At 39.3% G+C, this 16,963-nt stretch overlaps 1 protein-coding gene and 1 pseudogene across 6 annotated transcripts; both read right to left on the bottom strand.

Moving 5' to 3' along the window:
• Positions 1-540: 540 nt before the first annotated feature.
• Positions 541-7,702, bottom strand: LOC131304870 (rRNA (cytosine-C(5))-methyltransferase NOP2C). 6 transcript variants are annotated; one of them, XR_009192493.1, is made up of 11 exons: positions 7,428-7,698; positions 7,026-7,170; positions 6,180-6,270; positions 5,149-5,346; positions 4,620-4,858; positions 4,286-4,417; positions 3,615-3,682; positions 3,414-3,475; positions 2,672-2,814; positions 1,883-1,964; positions 541-1,187 (listed from the first exon to the last, which is right to left on the bottom strand). XR_009192493.1 is itself a non-coding variant. In XM_058332318.1 (10 exons), the coding sequence occupies exons 1-9, from the start codon at positions 7,544-7,546 to the stop codon at positions 2,681-2,683; spliced, it is 1,188 nt and encodes a 395-aa protein (XP_058188301.1). In that variant the 5' UTR covers positions 7,547-7,698; the 3' UTR covers positions 541-1,189; positions 2,678-2,680. The 6 variants fall into 6 exon arrangements, 4 of the variants coding, with proteins under 4 accessions (XP_058188301.1, XP_058188302.1, XP_058188298.1 ...); XR_009192494.1 differs by having other exon boundaries at positions 1,883-1,966; positions 2,678-2,814; XM_058332318.1 differs by lacking the exon at positions 1,883-1,964 and having other exon boundaries at positions 541-1,189; positions 2,678-2,814.
• Positions 7,703-9,819: 2,117 nt separating this feature from the next.
• On the bottom strand, positions 9,820-16,364 carry LOC131304869 (DEAD-box ATP-dependent RNA helicase 36-like; annotated as a pseudogene).
• Positions 16,365-16,963: the final 599 nt, after the last annotated feature.

The following is a 16,963-nucleotide window of genomic DNA, read 5'->3' as shown; positions in this document are numbered from 1 at the left end:
GTTCCGGTAAGGAAAATAAGTAAATAAATACACATTTTTTGATGCCAAACTTTGACTTGCTCTGAAGTCTCACGTCGAAACCTCTCTTCCTTTGGGGCAAGTATGAAGTCCATACGGAGCTTTGCTCCAACTATAATTGGGTTCCCTGCAAGTGGACGGTAGGAATGAGCCCTAAGATTAGTCAAGATGCGCGTAAACTAACCTGAATACATGAGTTATCAAAAAATGGTGGATCAATTTAAAGGAGCATTTGAGCGTTTATGGCATTGAGTTGACCGTGATCACATTCCTGTTTCCGTTAGGGTTTGCAAGTTACAGAACGATGAGAGTGTTTTGAAAGGGAAACTGCTTGGCAGTTATTCACATTGAATATGAGAAGATATCCTACGATCCTCCTTCCTATTGCATTGACAATATCACATTGATTAGAAAGATATACTTCCTAGTACACAAAACTTCCATTCATGTCCCTTCGGGGACATCCGATAAAATAGGAACGAAAACGTGTATTCTGAGATGGTATCGGGAATATCGAAGATATAACTTCACCAAATTGGCAATTCTTTCCATGAAAATGTACTCTGAAATTTCTGGTTGAGTATGCAACATTGAAGAATTGAGAGAGATTTGCATGGTAAAAAGCTCACAACATGCTAAAAAAGGAAAAAGAAGAAACATATCCACGAAGTTTAGGATTGCCACAACGGGGAGGGAGAATTTAATGTTTTCCTTTTGAAGGGAAACCCTAGCTAGCTCTATATAACCAGAAAAGACCCAACAAGAACATACAGAAGATTCATAGATATAACACACTCCATTATCAATTATGTCATCTCCTCCTCTAGGAAAGAAGTTTCAGTGCCATAACAAGGTGTCCAAGAGCTTTGCAAAGTTCACCAGAGCCGTCAAGAAAACCCCTCGTCGCATTGCCGATTTGCTCGGCTCGACTCGCTCTCCCTCCCATAACAAAAGTTTTCCAGACACGACATATGCCTCCATAAACAGTCTATACGAGTGTCCGTGCAATTACCATCTCCGCCAACGCAAGGAACTTGAAAGAAGGCTAGCAAATATTGGAGGAGAGGGAAAAGGAGAAGCCATGGTTAAACCTGAATCATATGGTGTGGTTTCTGATCATGACATTGAGTCCGAGTCTGAGAATGGAAGTGTGGGAGACGTTGAGACGCCTGCAGTTGAACGAAGAATGGATGAGAGTGGAAAGGAATGCTTAAGTACGTTTGAAGTGAATGAGAGAGCAGAACGATTCATCGAATCTTTCAGGGAACATCAGAAGCATCAGAGACAGAGATCTGTTCATGACTACTAATGATAGGTTGAGTCATAGAGCATGAAATGTATCCAAAGATTTGGTTGAAAGATATGAACTAAACAAGCCAAACTATTAGTATTATGCAAAAATTCTATATAGAAATTACCGGAATTACATACATCGTTCATCTCCTCTTCTCACATTTATGTTTGCAGGATTTGGCATGCTTCTCTGCTAGTTTCCGATCTCTCTTTTTTTTCAGTATTTCTCCCATGATAACATCCTTCCATATTAAATAAACAGTTTCTATTCAAACAACTGTTCAAGTAGGTTCCGTACATTGCGTGCTCAATGGAATTTCATACTTCACAGAATTTTAGCACTTTCATAACCAACACAACAGAACGACCTCGTTACGAATTGCATGTCACTACTTCTCTTGGCGAAAAAGCTATCACAAAATTACAGAAGATTGTACAGTCAATATGGTCTGTAATAGTCGTAATCAATCAAAACCCATACAGAAAACTATCTGCTCATCTACTTGAGATAAACAACACTACGCATGCTTTGCTGCTGCCTGAGAAATCCTTGTACATGGTCCAATATTACCTGATGTAAAAGCGGATGAGATCCAGACAGGAATTCAGTACGTCTTGAATGCCGAAGCATCTTGACAAATGGCAGTAATACCCTGTGAGGAATACAAGTCCAGTAAGCAGTGAACTGTATTGTGTTTTCGTTTGACGTCCTCTCAACCCAAAATTGAAACCAACAACCAGCCCTTTCATATGTTAGATATAACAGATTTCACCACCAAATGCCTTTCAAGCATTGCATCAAATATTTGCTTTGCTTACATATAGATGGTTCTAACTTCTAAGAGAGGAGAAGGGAGAGAAAGGTTAAAAAAGCGAGGATCACGTGTGCCTTTTCAATTAGAGCATCTCCAGCAGACCACTTAAACATCAAATATCAAAAAAAAAAAAAAAAGAGAGAGAGAGAGAGAGAGAGAGAGAGAAGGTCATGCAATTTTTTAAAGCGCTCCAACAGACCCTTCGAACACTAACTCATTTTTGAAATTATTTTTCCCTCTCTTCAAATTCCACATATGAGTAGAGCATTCCTTAAACACCAAAACCTAATACAAAAGGTGATAGCAAAGTACACTTTTGACAACAAAATTTGAAGAGTCTGCTGGAGTGCACCATAAAAACTCATTCTTTAAATTGCAAAGTGAGGTAGCAAAGTACACTTTCGACGAAAATATTGAGGTATCTGCTAAAGATGCTCTTATAAGATTAAAACGTGCGAAAGAATGTTTATGTCAAATCAGAGTGATCAAACGTTCATGTAGAATATATTGTTTATTGGCTATAAGCTCGGGTCATAAATCAATACCAAGCTAAACTAAATGGCCAATTTTGTAAACTTTGCCACAAAAAGGCCACTAGTTCTGGAAGTCATGGGATCAAATCGCAGGGTCTTTGGTATCCGTCCACTTCTGCAAGGCCAATTTTTGGCTGCATCAATCTCCAATAACTCTGCCAAAAGATAGAGACATTCAAAAATGCAAATTAAACTGAATGCACCTATGAATATCCATTTCTAGAAGCGAAATCAAGCATGCCAAGTTACTTAATCCCCAATAGAGGGCCTCTTAGAAGCATGAGATTGTTTCCACCTGACTAATTTAAGGACCCTCCAACCACTTCAATCAAAAGGAAAGCTCAGGGTTTCGTATGATCAAACTGTTCATTATTGAATGTTTTGGCGGAGGGAAGAACCTAAAGGTCATGAGCAGGCAATATCAACGTTGCAACAATTTACACAATGCATGAGTTTCACTTATCCATTCTTTTGGCAAAGTCCTTTGAAACCTGATTAATACCAGCAATCTAAGGCCAATCAACAACCAAGAAAAACGAAAGGGTTTTCTGGAAGTTTTTCTAGACCTATCATACTGTAAGAATTCTACCAATTGCCCAACCAGAGTTTGTTTCAACTTTTAACTATGTTGTAGAATCAAACAAGAATTCTTCTACAGGCATGGATGTCAGGCTTAAATCAATTATTATTTCCAAAAAACAAACGAAGTCAAGAAAAGCCTTTCTGGTAGATTTAGATGCACAGGGACCCTTACCAGCAGAAGCATTTTGAAGAAGAAACTGCTCTACTACATCTTCATTCTGAGCAACTGTTAAACTATTCCACCAAAAGGGGAAAACAAGTCAAAACACATGCCAGTTTTCTTAACGATGAAGAAAAAAACAAAAGAAATGTAAGAAGATAAACAAATAACAGAAAGAAAAGGATACAGAAAACAAATGCAGCACGTACACACCTGCAAGTGCTATAGACTAGAGATCCCCCAATTTTGAGCAATCTAAAACCATTGGTTAGAAGCTGTAACTGCAGCATTAGGACAAAAAATATTGGTGATATAGAAAGTTATAAAGAAGAAAAACGAAAGAGGATGCAAGCCAAAAGCCAAAGGGGAACAGAGTAAAGGCAAGCAATGCAACAAAGTCTCCTTAAAATCAGAAAGAGCAACTGTGATGTGTCTGAACTGTTACAAAAGGTACAGACTAGCATCTGTTGAGAGCAGTAAATTATAAATATAAGAGAAACCTACACAGTTTTTCCTTTCGTACAACATCTCAAAAAGAAAAAGGAAAAAAGCAAAGAATCAAAAGAAAGAACTTAAATCTTTTACTGAACATAAACAAAACCTGCACTAATCGGGAGCTTTCAAAGCCACTCCATACAATATACAGGCTTAAAACAACAATTGTCCCAGAATCCCAATCAGATTTACATATTGATGAGCTAGCACGAGGGCTTGAGTTCCTTTAAATGCTCATGTTCAGATTAATAGCTCCTAACATCGTAAAGGCCGTTTCACTCTTTGGTACCTATGAGTGCCTTTAATGATAGTCTCAGTAGAAGCTGCTCTTTTGATTAGACAAGATACCAAAACTTAGCTAAAATGTAATAAAAAGAAGAACTAACTACCTGAAGGGCAGTCAAATTATCAGTTCTTTCCGCATTCAATACACGACGTTGTAGAGTTTTCCAGCCCCAATATTCAAATTTCTGGATGTGTTTAATTGACCCATCATGTGTGCACTCTGCATCCACGAGGACCTAAATTAAGTTCCAGGAGTTGTTAGTTTCTGACCAAATGAAGATGCCTAAAACAAAACACAAGCAATATCCCTAAAGAGAACACCAAGAAAATATGCTGAACGTGTTATAATTATGTTACTTACTGAAGTTCATAAGCAGCAAGTGAAATTGTAGAAGAAAGAACAAGAACTGAAAAATAAATGAAGGCAAAATACATTACCTTGTCATAACCACAGTGCAAAACATCATTACCAAGGAAAGTTTGATATATTTCACTTCTAGTGAGACCGACCACTCCAGAATTCTTCCCATAATATATAAGCTCTGGATCTTGAGTCGACGAGGCTAACTGTGAAGCTACGGTTACTCTTGCTTTAGCCGCCTTTTTCTTGTCTTTCCACGGTCTCCTAGATGTCCACTCCTTGTATAAGTTCACCATTTCATCCAAAGGATATTCACCTGTTTAGTAGAAAGAATTATGATGCATAATAGGGAGATGATGAGTTAGCCAAATGAAGTATATCAAAGAATCAAACTTTTTTTTTTTTTTTTCCAAGTGGTATACATCAGCAGGTGTTAGGGGATAGTTAGTAAGTTAGTCCACAGGGGGTCCAAAAGTTGTCCATAGCCTCGAACCACAAACCTCCCTGAGGGCTCTCGAACCCTGGCCCCCCACAAGGGAAGGACCAAGAAATATCAAACATTAAACATCAGAAAATCCAAAATTAAACATCTGTAGATATGTAAACCTGAGTTGGAACCTGAAAAGACCCTGATCGGAAGTAGGGAAAATAATGTTCCATCAGCAACAAAGAGACGACAACGATCACCAAGACTGTATTTCAGCACCATAGTTCTACAAGCCGCTAAGCGATGTCTTGCAACATCAATGCCAGTCACAGAACCAGAACTGCCAAGAAGGTCCAATATCATACAAAGTTTAGCACCTGACCATGCAATACACATAAGAAGTAAAATTAGGCAACTTTTGCCAAAAAGTAATGACACAGAACATTTGAGTCGCATATACTATATGAAGATGCTCCCACAACTGATTCGATTATGGATAAGCACTCTCATGATGATTTTATCAAATGTTCATGACCAAGAAGGAAGTATACTAAACCAAATTAATCCTAGGTTAATTTACAATAGCTAAAATCATGAGGATAACCAAACTGTAACTCAAGCAGGCAAGCGATCTTTGGCAAAGCTTGAAAAGTTCCTGGCAGACTGACAAATAGACAAACAAGGGAAGTTCCATCCAAGGGTCCTGCATGGCCCACGCATACTAAAAACCCCATTGCACCTTTGCCAACAGATCATGCAACTAAATTAAATAACGCTGAACAAACTTTTACTTCCTTCCAATTCTAGACAAGTTCGTTGAACCTACTTTCTATGCAAGAAATGTGCATTGCAGCATTATTCTGAATTGAATTGGGTTACTAGCAGAATCTTCAGTCTTTGGCTAACCTTTTTTTTTTTTTTTTTGAGAAGTTTCTTTCATTAAGGAACCAATCCAAAGAATCCAGGAGATGGCCTTGAAATACAACCACCAACAGAAGAACCAATCCTATCTAAACAAAGGAAAGGTGAAGCAGTTGAGTTACCCAGACACTATAATTTTTGTTTCTGGCTTTTCACACATTCATTTCTAGAATGTGAACCCCTAGTTGATATTAATTTAAAATTGGCCCTTTCAATCAATCAACAAACAAAATGCATGTTTTAAAAATTAAATGAATTGGCCATTGATCTAATTACACAGCAGACTTACCTGGAGCAACACAGAGATCAAGGACGTGATCTCCCAAGGAGATATTCAAAGCTGAAACAGCAGCTCCGGATGCCGCATCAATCCCATATATCTGATTGGCAAAAGCAGAGGAAATTGAAGGACACGTATTCAGACTAAAAAGCCAAGTAACTGGAAACTTAAAGAAAGATGAGACCACAATATAGTCATGTAGCTTGCCCTAGAAGAAGCCTATGAAAAGTTTGTTTACACAGATTCGAGGTCAACTACAATTTGTAGGTATAAACTGCAAATTCTTCTCTTTAGAGTTCAGCCGCAACTGGGAAATTCAACCATAGTGAAGCAGCCACAGCGATGAAGAAAAGATGAATGAAATTGATCATTCGGCATACAAAAAGCTTACATAGATTAAGGAAAATACCAACATGCCCTATGGGTCGTGCGAAATGGAGAGAAAAGAAAGTTGTGCTTTCACACCCACATAGGCTAATAAAGACTATCTCTTTTTTCTTTTTTTCTTAATATCTCTTTTAGTTAAAGAATTCTCCTTTCTTTTCTTTTCTCACTCTTTCTCACCATCCCAAGGGGCTGTGAAAATGAATGAGCTAGAACCAGCAACATATATTGCAGAGAAAGATGTTTATTATACAGCTGTCACAAAAAATGCATTTTATAGACCGTTATGAATTACCATTCAAGTGCCGTTCAAAAAAAAAAAATTTGAATTACCATCCAAGTAAACTAAGAAGGGTCACATCAATTTTTTTATCCAGACTTCATCATTTTTATCCAGATTCCCGAGCATAATATGAACTGCACTGAAAAAACAAACCACAATCAATCATGAACAGAAAACTCCACTCTTACCTTCCCTTGTTGATATGCCTTCGAGTTAGCAATCTGAACATGAGGTGAAAGAGAATAGAAACTGGGCAACCAATCCACTTTCTCAAGCTTGCATCCTACCTCAACTTCAATCTCTTCAACATCCCCTTCACAACCCGGTTTCAACCTTTTTCAAGAAAAGAAACACACTCATCTCAAAAACCCTTTTTCTATCCAATTTCAATTACCCATTTTAGCAGCATGAATTAGCCGTTGAGATTGATATCTTTAATAAACACTTTTTTTAAAACCTTTTTCCAGAACAAAAGGCAAACCCACATCAAACCCTTTTGCTATCGAATTTTCGATTACCCAATTGAACAGCACGAAGTAACTAGTTGAGACTGATATAAAAGCTTCAGTTTTTCAAAAACATGTATGTACCTTACATAACGAGGGGTGGGATCACTGTTTGTATACACTGAAGGGTCCAGCCCATTCTCGTTGAGAAAATCGAGGAATGCATCCGGTAAGGGTAAATTAGAGGACGATTCGACCTCCATGATTCGCCGTCGTGGCGGGGTCAACAAAGTGCGACGGACGGCGGCGGCGGGATAAGCCTTTAACCCCCTTAAAACGGTCCGAGACGCGAACACGGCGAAGTATTAGAGATGGGCCGGCTTTGTTTGTTTGCATATTTTTTTGGTATTTTAGTTTTGGCAGTAGGTTGGAAGAGAAATATGGTAATGATTGGATGGAAGGGTGATGAGTAAAACGAGATTTTTTTTTAGTAGCATTTCTGTTTTTTTTTATACGAAAGTGAGATGTACTTCATTGATAAAGCCCAACGGCATTTACACAACGAAATTCATTTCAGATAATTTGGATAAAGCCAAACTAATTATCTAACTGATACAAAATGAGAAAGAACCAGGCGATTGATGTATTTCATTCTAATCCAAGCATGGCCTGACGCACATTCTGCTGAGCGAAAAATTCATGTATCCTGTAGCAGTCTCAAAAAGAGATACATTGCTAGCAAAGAAAAAAAGACAACAAGAATCCAGACGATTAGATGAACTTTGACCAGAATGAACACACTAATGAATTTCTAGCGAACCACCAATAGATGCATATTAATCTTGCATATTAATCTTTTAGAGTCCGAACAATAAACAAATCGCCCAAAGGCAAACTTTATTATTCTCACAAGGAGAGACAAAACTCCCTCAGATCTTGCTCTAAACCTAGCTGCCCAAAAACCTTTGAACGGATCGCAACCATCACTACCTCCACCCCTGTTGCCACAAGGGCTCCGAAGACGGATTACATGCGGACAAACGACTCCAGTGATGGCGGAGCCCGCCGAACAGAAAGGGTCAGCTATGAAGGAAGAGAAAACGAAAAGAAAAGAACTATAGAGAAGAGGGGTAAGAAAGAAGAAAGCGAATAGAGGAGGAGGAGCCCGGGGGAGGAGGGAGAGGGGTGCCTCCCCCCGGCAGAAAAACAAGGCGGTTGTGGCTTCTCAAAATCGCCTTAAAGCTCTCAAAACCCTAAGAGGAGGAGGCGGTTCAAATAGATATTGTTACTGCCATCGAGTAAAGAGAAATAAGAGTAAAAATTGCAGAAATAGCATAATAATTGAAAAAAGTAATAGGGTAATGATTAGAAAATAAAACTAAAATGTGAAACGGACAAGGCAAGTTTTCTGTATAGTCGCGTACAGTAACCACGGTAATCGTCTTCAAAACCACCGCAAATGCTAGATGCAAAACTTCGAATACAACTGTGTCCGAAACTCTTGGATGTACATGGGCCCAAATGCTGTATCTGGAGTTGTGTAAAAAAGTTGTTCCTAAAGTACATTAATCGACTACCGATGGTGGTAGCTTGGATGGCAAAAGCCTCCTTTATTCCCAGGCAAGACTCAGGTTCAAGTCTTTTTAGTGGCAAGAGAATGGAGAATTTGTTTCATTACCATCATGTACCAAGGTGGTGCTGCGGTGACGGCATGTCCTCATAGACAGTAGTTATGGCTCGAATCGGACAATCCACAGCAAGTAGGGAGCCCCTATGATGACATCCAAAAGGGGTTGTTATGCTGGTCGTCCCCTCCCACCCTTTTTCCGATATAAAAAAAAAAGGGTACATTAATCACGTTTGCTTAATTCTCTTCTATCAAAATGGGGTTAGCAAACACGTTTTGTTCCTAAAATATAACATAATTATGTGTAAATACAATTCAAACACACTTTTAAACAACAGGGGAAAGAAAAAAAAGTTTATTTTTTCTGGTACACAAAAAGGGTTTATTTTTAATTGCTCGCGAGAAGAATTCAAATCATGAAGGGTTTATTTTTTAATCATGTAAAGTCTTTAACGTAACGCCCCGATTTTCGATCGCATTAATTGGTGAATTTTCTGAAAATGATTAAGTTAATTAAAATTATTTTCATTAATTAAGCCTAACTAACCCAAAATATATAGTATCATTCATTACAGACCCAGAATAAAAAGAACCTGGCTAGCATGTGGATAGCAACCTCTGCCCCTGGATAAGAAATCAAATTTTAAGTTGCTTTGGGTTTCTGGTCTATTGGCTCTCACTTGCTACTATCTCAAAAATGTTCACTCCACCCAAATGCTAATCAAAGAAGTGCAGTTGATCGACTAAATAAGGAATAGGATGGAGAATGATTTCCTTGCGAGTTATATGCTCAATTACATTGAGAAGGCATTAATTGTTGGGCGTTTTAATATCGATTTCATTACAAATACATTTTACATTATGAAAGAGTGTTGAGTGCAGTTTTAAGTTCTTACTCTTATATAGAGATTTTTTTGATCGGCAAAATAAAATTTATTAAAAAAACGGAGAAAGGGGGAAAGGAATCTAACAAAGAGTTGGATAATACATCGCAAAGGTAAAGTCCAAGCCACCCAAGGGTCTACAAGGCTCCAAAACATATAAAACAATAAAGCCCAGACCCACACCCAAATCTACAACAAAAGCCCAAAGAGAAAACTCAAACCCAGCCCAAAGCCTTAGACCGGCCTACCTAAACCAACCCACAAAACCCTAACATCATCACCACCCATCGTTGTACAAACCACCGGAGACCTGCCTCGCCATTAAGCCTAGCCAGCCTCTCCCAGATGTAGAGACCGGCGACAAGAACTGGCCTACGGTAATGAACAGAAAAGAAAGAAAGGGCAGTGGGCAACAAACCACCACCACCATAGCAACCCCAAAACAAACCCCAGCAGCCCATGGTTTTCACAAGCAACAGCAGCAAACCGGCAATGTCGAACTGATGGCCCGCGCCCGAAAGAGAGCTCGGAATGGCCGCCGACTGGACTTCGGCACACAAAACGACTTGAGCATCCCAACCATGGGGGCCACAACCACCTCACCATCACCAAAATGAAACCACCACCAATCAACACCAGCATCTCATCGATCATTTTCTGAAAATAATAAAACCTGCAAAAACAAAGTAAGAAAACAAGCTACTGGACTCCGCCTCAACATTGCACCACCGCCCACCTCCCAACCAAATCGGATCCAAAACGAATCACCAAACCGCCGCCCACGATTGATGAGCCACCCAACGCCGCTAGGCAATCGGAGGAGCCAAGGAACCACCGATAGGAGACCAAGAAACGATCTCACCCTCCCACGGCGGGGAGGGCAGCAACCCATCGGAAAATCGAAAGAGGGGTAAGGAGAGGTTAGGAGAGAGAGAATAGATGGGGATGGAGGAGGAAATAGGCCCGGGGAAGGAGGGAGGAAGGGCACCTCCCCCAGGCAGCGGTGGCATGAATCGCCCAAGCATAAGCTTCAAATCACCCTAGGAGATGAAAGGGTTGAGAAGTGGACTGAATGAAGTTGATGGTTTACTCTTATATAGAGATGGAACACTAGTTTCTAAATTTTGCTTTTAAAATTAATGGATGCAATATACCGTATGCATGGAATTAGTTATGGTCATATATTTATAGGTTGATAGAAACTATATATATCATAATTTTGTTAATAATACTGAGGCAATTTGTATTGGCTTAATTAATGTTGCCTTTCCTATGTTATAAACCTTGTTGTAATGTTCACCCAATCCACATTCAAATCCTGCATTTGTCCATGGCCATCATTTGAACATGGATCCATCTCGGCGTCCTGTGGTCTAGAAAGCCAAAAGCCGGCTACGATACATATTGAAGCGGTCATTGAGGAAGTAGACCGGCTTCTCAAGGCCCGACCAATCAAAGGAGTCCAATACCCCACTTGAGTAATGGAAAATGAAGAGTGTGTAGACTACACTAATTTAAACGTCTGTCAATCTTCTAAGTTGGTGGACGCCACAGCTAGGCATGCATGGCCCGGACCGAGAGAAAAACGGCCTTCATCGGGGCCGGCACTGAGTGAATCTCAACTAACAGTATGTGGCTGAGCTCACTAATACGGGCTTGTAACCAAATGGGGTATTCAAGTGATGAAATGAAATAATTGGGGCAATTTCTCTAGTATTACAAACGGTGCTTTGTTCTCCTTCGTGTGCCCCCCGCAACCCACAATCGGTTGTCTAGCAATCACAACTAACGGTACGTAATTGTATTCTGAAGCAAATGAGTTAACGTTGGAAGTCAACTCCCATCTCAGGCTGATTATATCAATCGATCCACCACCAACCAGATGAGAAAGGAATGTGAAGTGTGACCAATCAAAACGTTAACTCATAATAACAGCAGATTAAAAGGAAACACCACCTGACCACAGTTAACAATACATATGGTAGTTCAAAGAAGGGTCAAAAAAATGCTGGGGCTGGAGAACCACCACCCACGGCCGCGGTAGCGGTAGAATTGGTGGTCATGGCTGTAGTAATGAGATTCCAACATGAAATCTTATGCCCGAAACTGCAACTTCATGGCCCCCTCACCACGACACACCTGTCAACTAAACATGAAACCGCAACTTGAAGATAAAAGGTTAATAGTGATTTCCAAAATAACAGCTATTTTCCAGGGAACAAGTTTTCAGCTGCTGAGAAAACAACAGGTATGGATAGAGATTTCCCCTTTCATTGGGGTACCCCCGACCAGGTATAAATAGAGATGCATAAAGAGTTCTTTAAAGCCCGTTCTAGAACACCTTCTTAAAAAATACTCCCTCCGTCCCTTTTTAAGTGTCCTGCTTCGTAACTCCAACTTATTAAAAAGACATCACCATAATATCTTTCACATCAATTTTTTCCTCCACTTTTCCTACTTATCCATCATCATTACACTTTTACTCACTAACTTTTCAAAATGGAATATACTTTTAGAGACAAAATAGATAATGCATCAACTTTTACCCACTAACTTTACAAAATGGACACTTATTAAGGAACAGCCCAAAATAGAAAACTAGACTTTAAATAAGGGATGGAGGGAATAAGTACTTATTTTACATTTTCAAACTCAAAAATAATGTAAATAAAAACAATTTTTTGATTTTTTTTTGCACCATATTAAAGATCTCAATAAGATCTTTCAAACAAAATTTATATTGCATATTTTTATATTTCAATAAGCCCATCATTTTTTAGCTTGAAATTACGTTCTTAAAAAATAAGTACTTATTTGGCATTTGAAAACAGAGCCAATCTACAAAACCAGTACAAAATTTCTTGTAATTATTTTCCCTAGAATAGTTAACGATAACCAATACCAACGTTTCCTAAGAAAACAGGCTATAAGTTATGACCTCGTCATCACAGTCATTCCTGGCAGCTGCACCAGAAAATGTAGGACGCGAGAGGGAGAAGGAAATTTCAATCTCCCAATAATTCATGAGCTCTTCCTTTTTCTCTTTTTACTCCTGTTCTTCAGTTTCTGCTCTTGTCGTACTTTGGCTCTCTCCTCAAAGCCATCATCCAGCATCTTCATATTCGCCACTCATCTGGCCTTGAAAACCTGTGAATTGCATGTAAAATCAAGAAAAACGAGGTCCCCGCAAATTAGGGTGGGTTCTTGTAATTTGTTCTAATAACTAAAATAAGTACTTATTTTTGAATTAAAGGTGATGTATTGTGAGAGAATGACATGTCTCGTAAAGTGGGAAATAAGTACTTAAAAAGAGTAAGAACATTGGCGGAACAGGGCCCTTTTTTTTTTTTTTCATATTAAGTGGGTAGATTTCTTATGGAAGCGTAACTGGACAGCAAGTGGGACCAGCAGTCATTTTTCAGCGCCAAATAGACAGCAAGTTTGAGCCTCGACAACATTGCCAACATCCATGCCCAAAGAAATGTGATCATCTCCATTCCTCTCAACCCAGCACTCGTTAACTTAGGCTAGCAATTTATCTTTCAGAACATTTCGACAAAGCACTCGTTAACTAAGGCTAGCAATTTTCCTTTAAGAACAAGCACATAACATTTAGGGCTCAACCATTACAAAATCCCAAAAATATATGCTTAGAACCCAGTAACACAAGCTTCACTATTTCTGTACCGCAAATCTTTATAGGGACGGTCAGTACTCGATCATGTAAGGTTAGATTTTTTTTTCACCCTCATTGTTTTTGCAACAATTCAAAACATTAGTCTTGCGCCAATAAATTAATAACACTACAAAACCAGTCGTTCACTGTAAACTTTGCTGAAAGGTTTGAATAACTACCCCAAAAGAATCTTACCTTCGTGATATCGTCAAGCACCTCATTCTCTTTGCATTCCAATTCATCCATTTTTTTCCCAACAATAGCTTCTATTTCATGAAGAAGAAGCCTATCTTCCTGCAAAATGATCAACAATGTGAGCAAATTGCCAACAAAGAATTGCAAAATTTTGAATCCCTAGAAGTTTCTACAAGAAATACGAAATGGTATTTAAAAAGCATCTCAGATGTATCATGAAATTGATTGAGAGCGTGTCTGTGTTTGAGAGAGAGAGAAAGAGAGACTACTGGCATAATCTCTCCACAAATAAACTAGCTCTCACACAGTCATGCGCCCTGGAGTTAAGTTTTTTTTTTTATTTTTCCATCAGACCCTGGAGTTAAGTTTAGCTAATGAAGTTTTACATAAGTCTATCCAGTATCCAGTACTATGGAATACTAATTGGTACTATACTACTATCAATTTTTTTATATTTCTTTCAACCCATATAAAGCAGTAGTTTTACACAACTCTATCCAGAATCAAGTATTATGGAATTCAATTGGTACTGCCAATTTTGTATATTTCTTCCAAACCTTATAAAGCAGTAGTTTTACATCTTACCGGGGTGACAATGCTTACAGCCAGCCCTCCTCTGCCTGCTCTTGCCGTACGCCCAACACGATGAACATAGTCCCTTGGGCATCTGCAGTGGTTAAACCATCACTACACTTTATGAAAAGGTATATGAGCAGACACGCACACAAGAAAAACAAGGTTTTGTTAGAAGTTATAACCTTGGGATATCATAATTGATAACAAGATCAACTATTGGAATATCCAACCACGACTGGCAACATCAGTTGCAACTAGCAAAGGAATTTGTCCAGATTTGAATCGCCTCAGTGCAGCAAGCCGTAGAAACTGGGGTTTTAATGAATGCAATGCAGCAGCTTCCAATTCAAGCTCTTCAAGCATTAAACTTATATGGTGACAACACCTGCTTAAACAGTATAAAGATGAAGTGGTAATTCTCCACAAGTACCGATGAAGAAAGGCCACTATCATCCATTGATTCCTTGTATTCTGATGTTTCAAATATCTGCGTGCTAGTCAAAAATTGAGAGACAAAAAAGACACAAAACAAAAGCTGTACCTGGTGGTTTGAACAAAAATTATGGCAGATCGAATACCCATGTCTTCCATTTTGGACAAAATGTGTAGTAGATACGCATCCTTCACTTTTTTGGGGGTAAGAACATACTGCTGCTTAAGAGATTCAACTGTCTTGAAGCCTCCATATGCCTCATAGATGTAGGCCTTGTGTGCAGCAAGCTCAAGCAGCGTTCGTAGGTCACTTGTCATTATTGCAGAAAATAATAACGTTTGTCGGTTTTTTGGCAAGCATTGGAAGACCACTCTCAGTTCCTCTTCAAACCCAACATCCAGAACTCTATCTGCTTCATCCAAGACTAGAAACTGAACCATCAACAACCAAATATGAGAAAAACGAACTGAAGAAAAAAACTATTAGAATACCATTAGTTTTTTTGTTTTTTTTTTTATCTTACTAGAGAATACCATTTTATCACCATTAGTTACTGGCAAATTCTTGTTAGAGAATACCATTAGTTACTAGCAAATTCTTGAAAACATCGAGTAATAGAGGCGAGGAGTTAATCCAAAATTTCTGGGTTTACTGCTGACTTGTAAAATCAAACAAACCATCCCATTTTATAGAGCACATGTTAGCATGCTGAGTCTCTTTCCCGTTAACAAAGAAAAGAAAGATAAAACAATAAATAGCAAAAATGCATTATATGGTGTGAAAAAGCAAACTCGTGCGAGAATGAGCAGCCAAACAATTAAGCTAGCCGAGTTAGAGCTCGTATTTGTTCCTTAAAAGCACATTCGAACAAATCAAGCTAGAGCATTTTCAAACGAAAAGCTCGAACAAGTTAGTGCTCGGCTCATTTATCACCCCCAACAGTCGTGCTATAGTTTAGGGTTGATTACCTTAGTTTTAGAGAATACGGCAGCAATATCAGGACTCTGCTCAATAAGAACCTTAATCCTCCCAGGAGTGGCAATAACAACATGGGGGCGCCCCATAAGTGTCTGAGCCTGGTTAATTATATCCATCCCACCAACCACCACGGAACACCGCAGGTTCAAGCACGAGCCCAGAGCCCTAAATTGCTCGGCCAACTGGCACGCCAGCTCACGCGTCGGTGTAACAACCAGCGCAAAAACCCCGTACGGGTCCACGGCGAGGTGGTGGAGTATCGGAAGTGCAAACGCCGCCGTTTTGCCGCTGCCGGTCTGGGCCAGACCCAAAACATTGTGGCCGGCGAGGATACGAGGAATGCAGCGGCATTGGACTGGGGTAGGTTTCTTCATACCCAGTTCCTTGCAGGTTTGGGCTGCCCATTCTGCCAGGCCCAGGTCTGAGAAAGAGGTGATGTTAGGGTTGGGGGTTGCATTTGTCTCCCTCACGATGGACGGCTCGGAAGGGGACGGTGGGGAGGGGTTAGGGTTTTGAGCGGTGGTGGTGGGGAGGGTTTTAGGGGGATGTTTGGGGGTGATTTTTTTACAGGAAAATAAACGAAAACTCTTATCGAGTAGGGTTTTCTCCACCATTTCTGATGCAAAGAAGGCTGTATTTGAAATTTGGGGAATCGTGAGCACGGGTAACAAGTCAAAGATCTTTGGCCTTCTTTTCTCTTCCGATCGTGGGAGATAGAAAATAAACCATCTGATTCGGGGCATGTTCGTCTAAAAAAATCATTGACTTTCCCGCCAAAAATAAGCCAAACAAACCCACATAAATACAAAAATAATCCAATAAGTCACGTTTTTCGTCTTTATTCAAAAAATATTGGATTTCGATCAAAATTTTATAATTTTTAGATTCCTCTCGTCATGAAGATGCAATAATTCCCAAAAAAAATGAGGATAAGTCAAGTGATACGAAAAAAATTTGAATAAAAACAAAAAATAAGCCACTTTGATTTATTTGTCCGAACACCCCCGAGAAGAACAAAACCTGAACTCGAGAAGAACAAACAACCGTCAATGATCTTTGGCCTTCTTCTCGCTTCCGATCGTGAGTGAAAGAAAGGATTTGGTTGATCGATTTCGAACATGAGGAGAGAAAGAGGGCCATACGGTCTGGGTCTCCCTCTGAGAGAGAGAGAGTGACGCAGCGGAATTCTCGATAGATTAATTAGAGTACTAGTTCAAACGAGATAAATAACTCGTTGCAATGTTCAAATCTTGGGCACAATAATGAAAGAGAGAATTTCTGCAATGTTATTAATTAAAAACTCTATAAACT

This window comes from Rhododendron vialii, chromosome 10a (genome assembly GCF_030253575.1).
Source record: "Rhododendron vialii isolate Sample 1 chromosome 10a, ASM3025357v1".
In the NCBI taxonomy this organism is placed as follows: Eukaryota; Viridiplantae; Streptophyta; class Magnoliopsida; order Ericales; family Ericaceae; genus Rhododendron; species Rhododendron vialii.
Note: the sequence above shows the minus strand (reverse complement) of the source record. Positions and strands in the feature narration are given on the sequence as shown.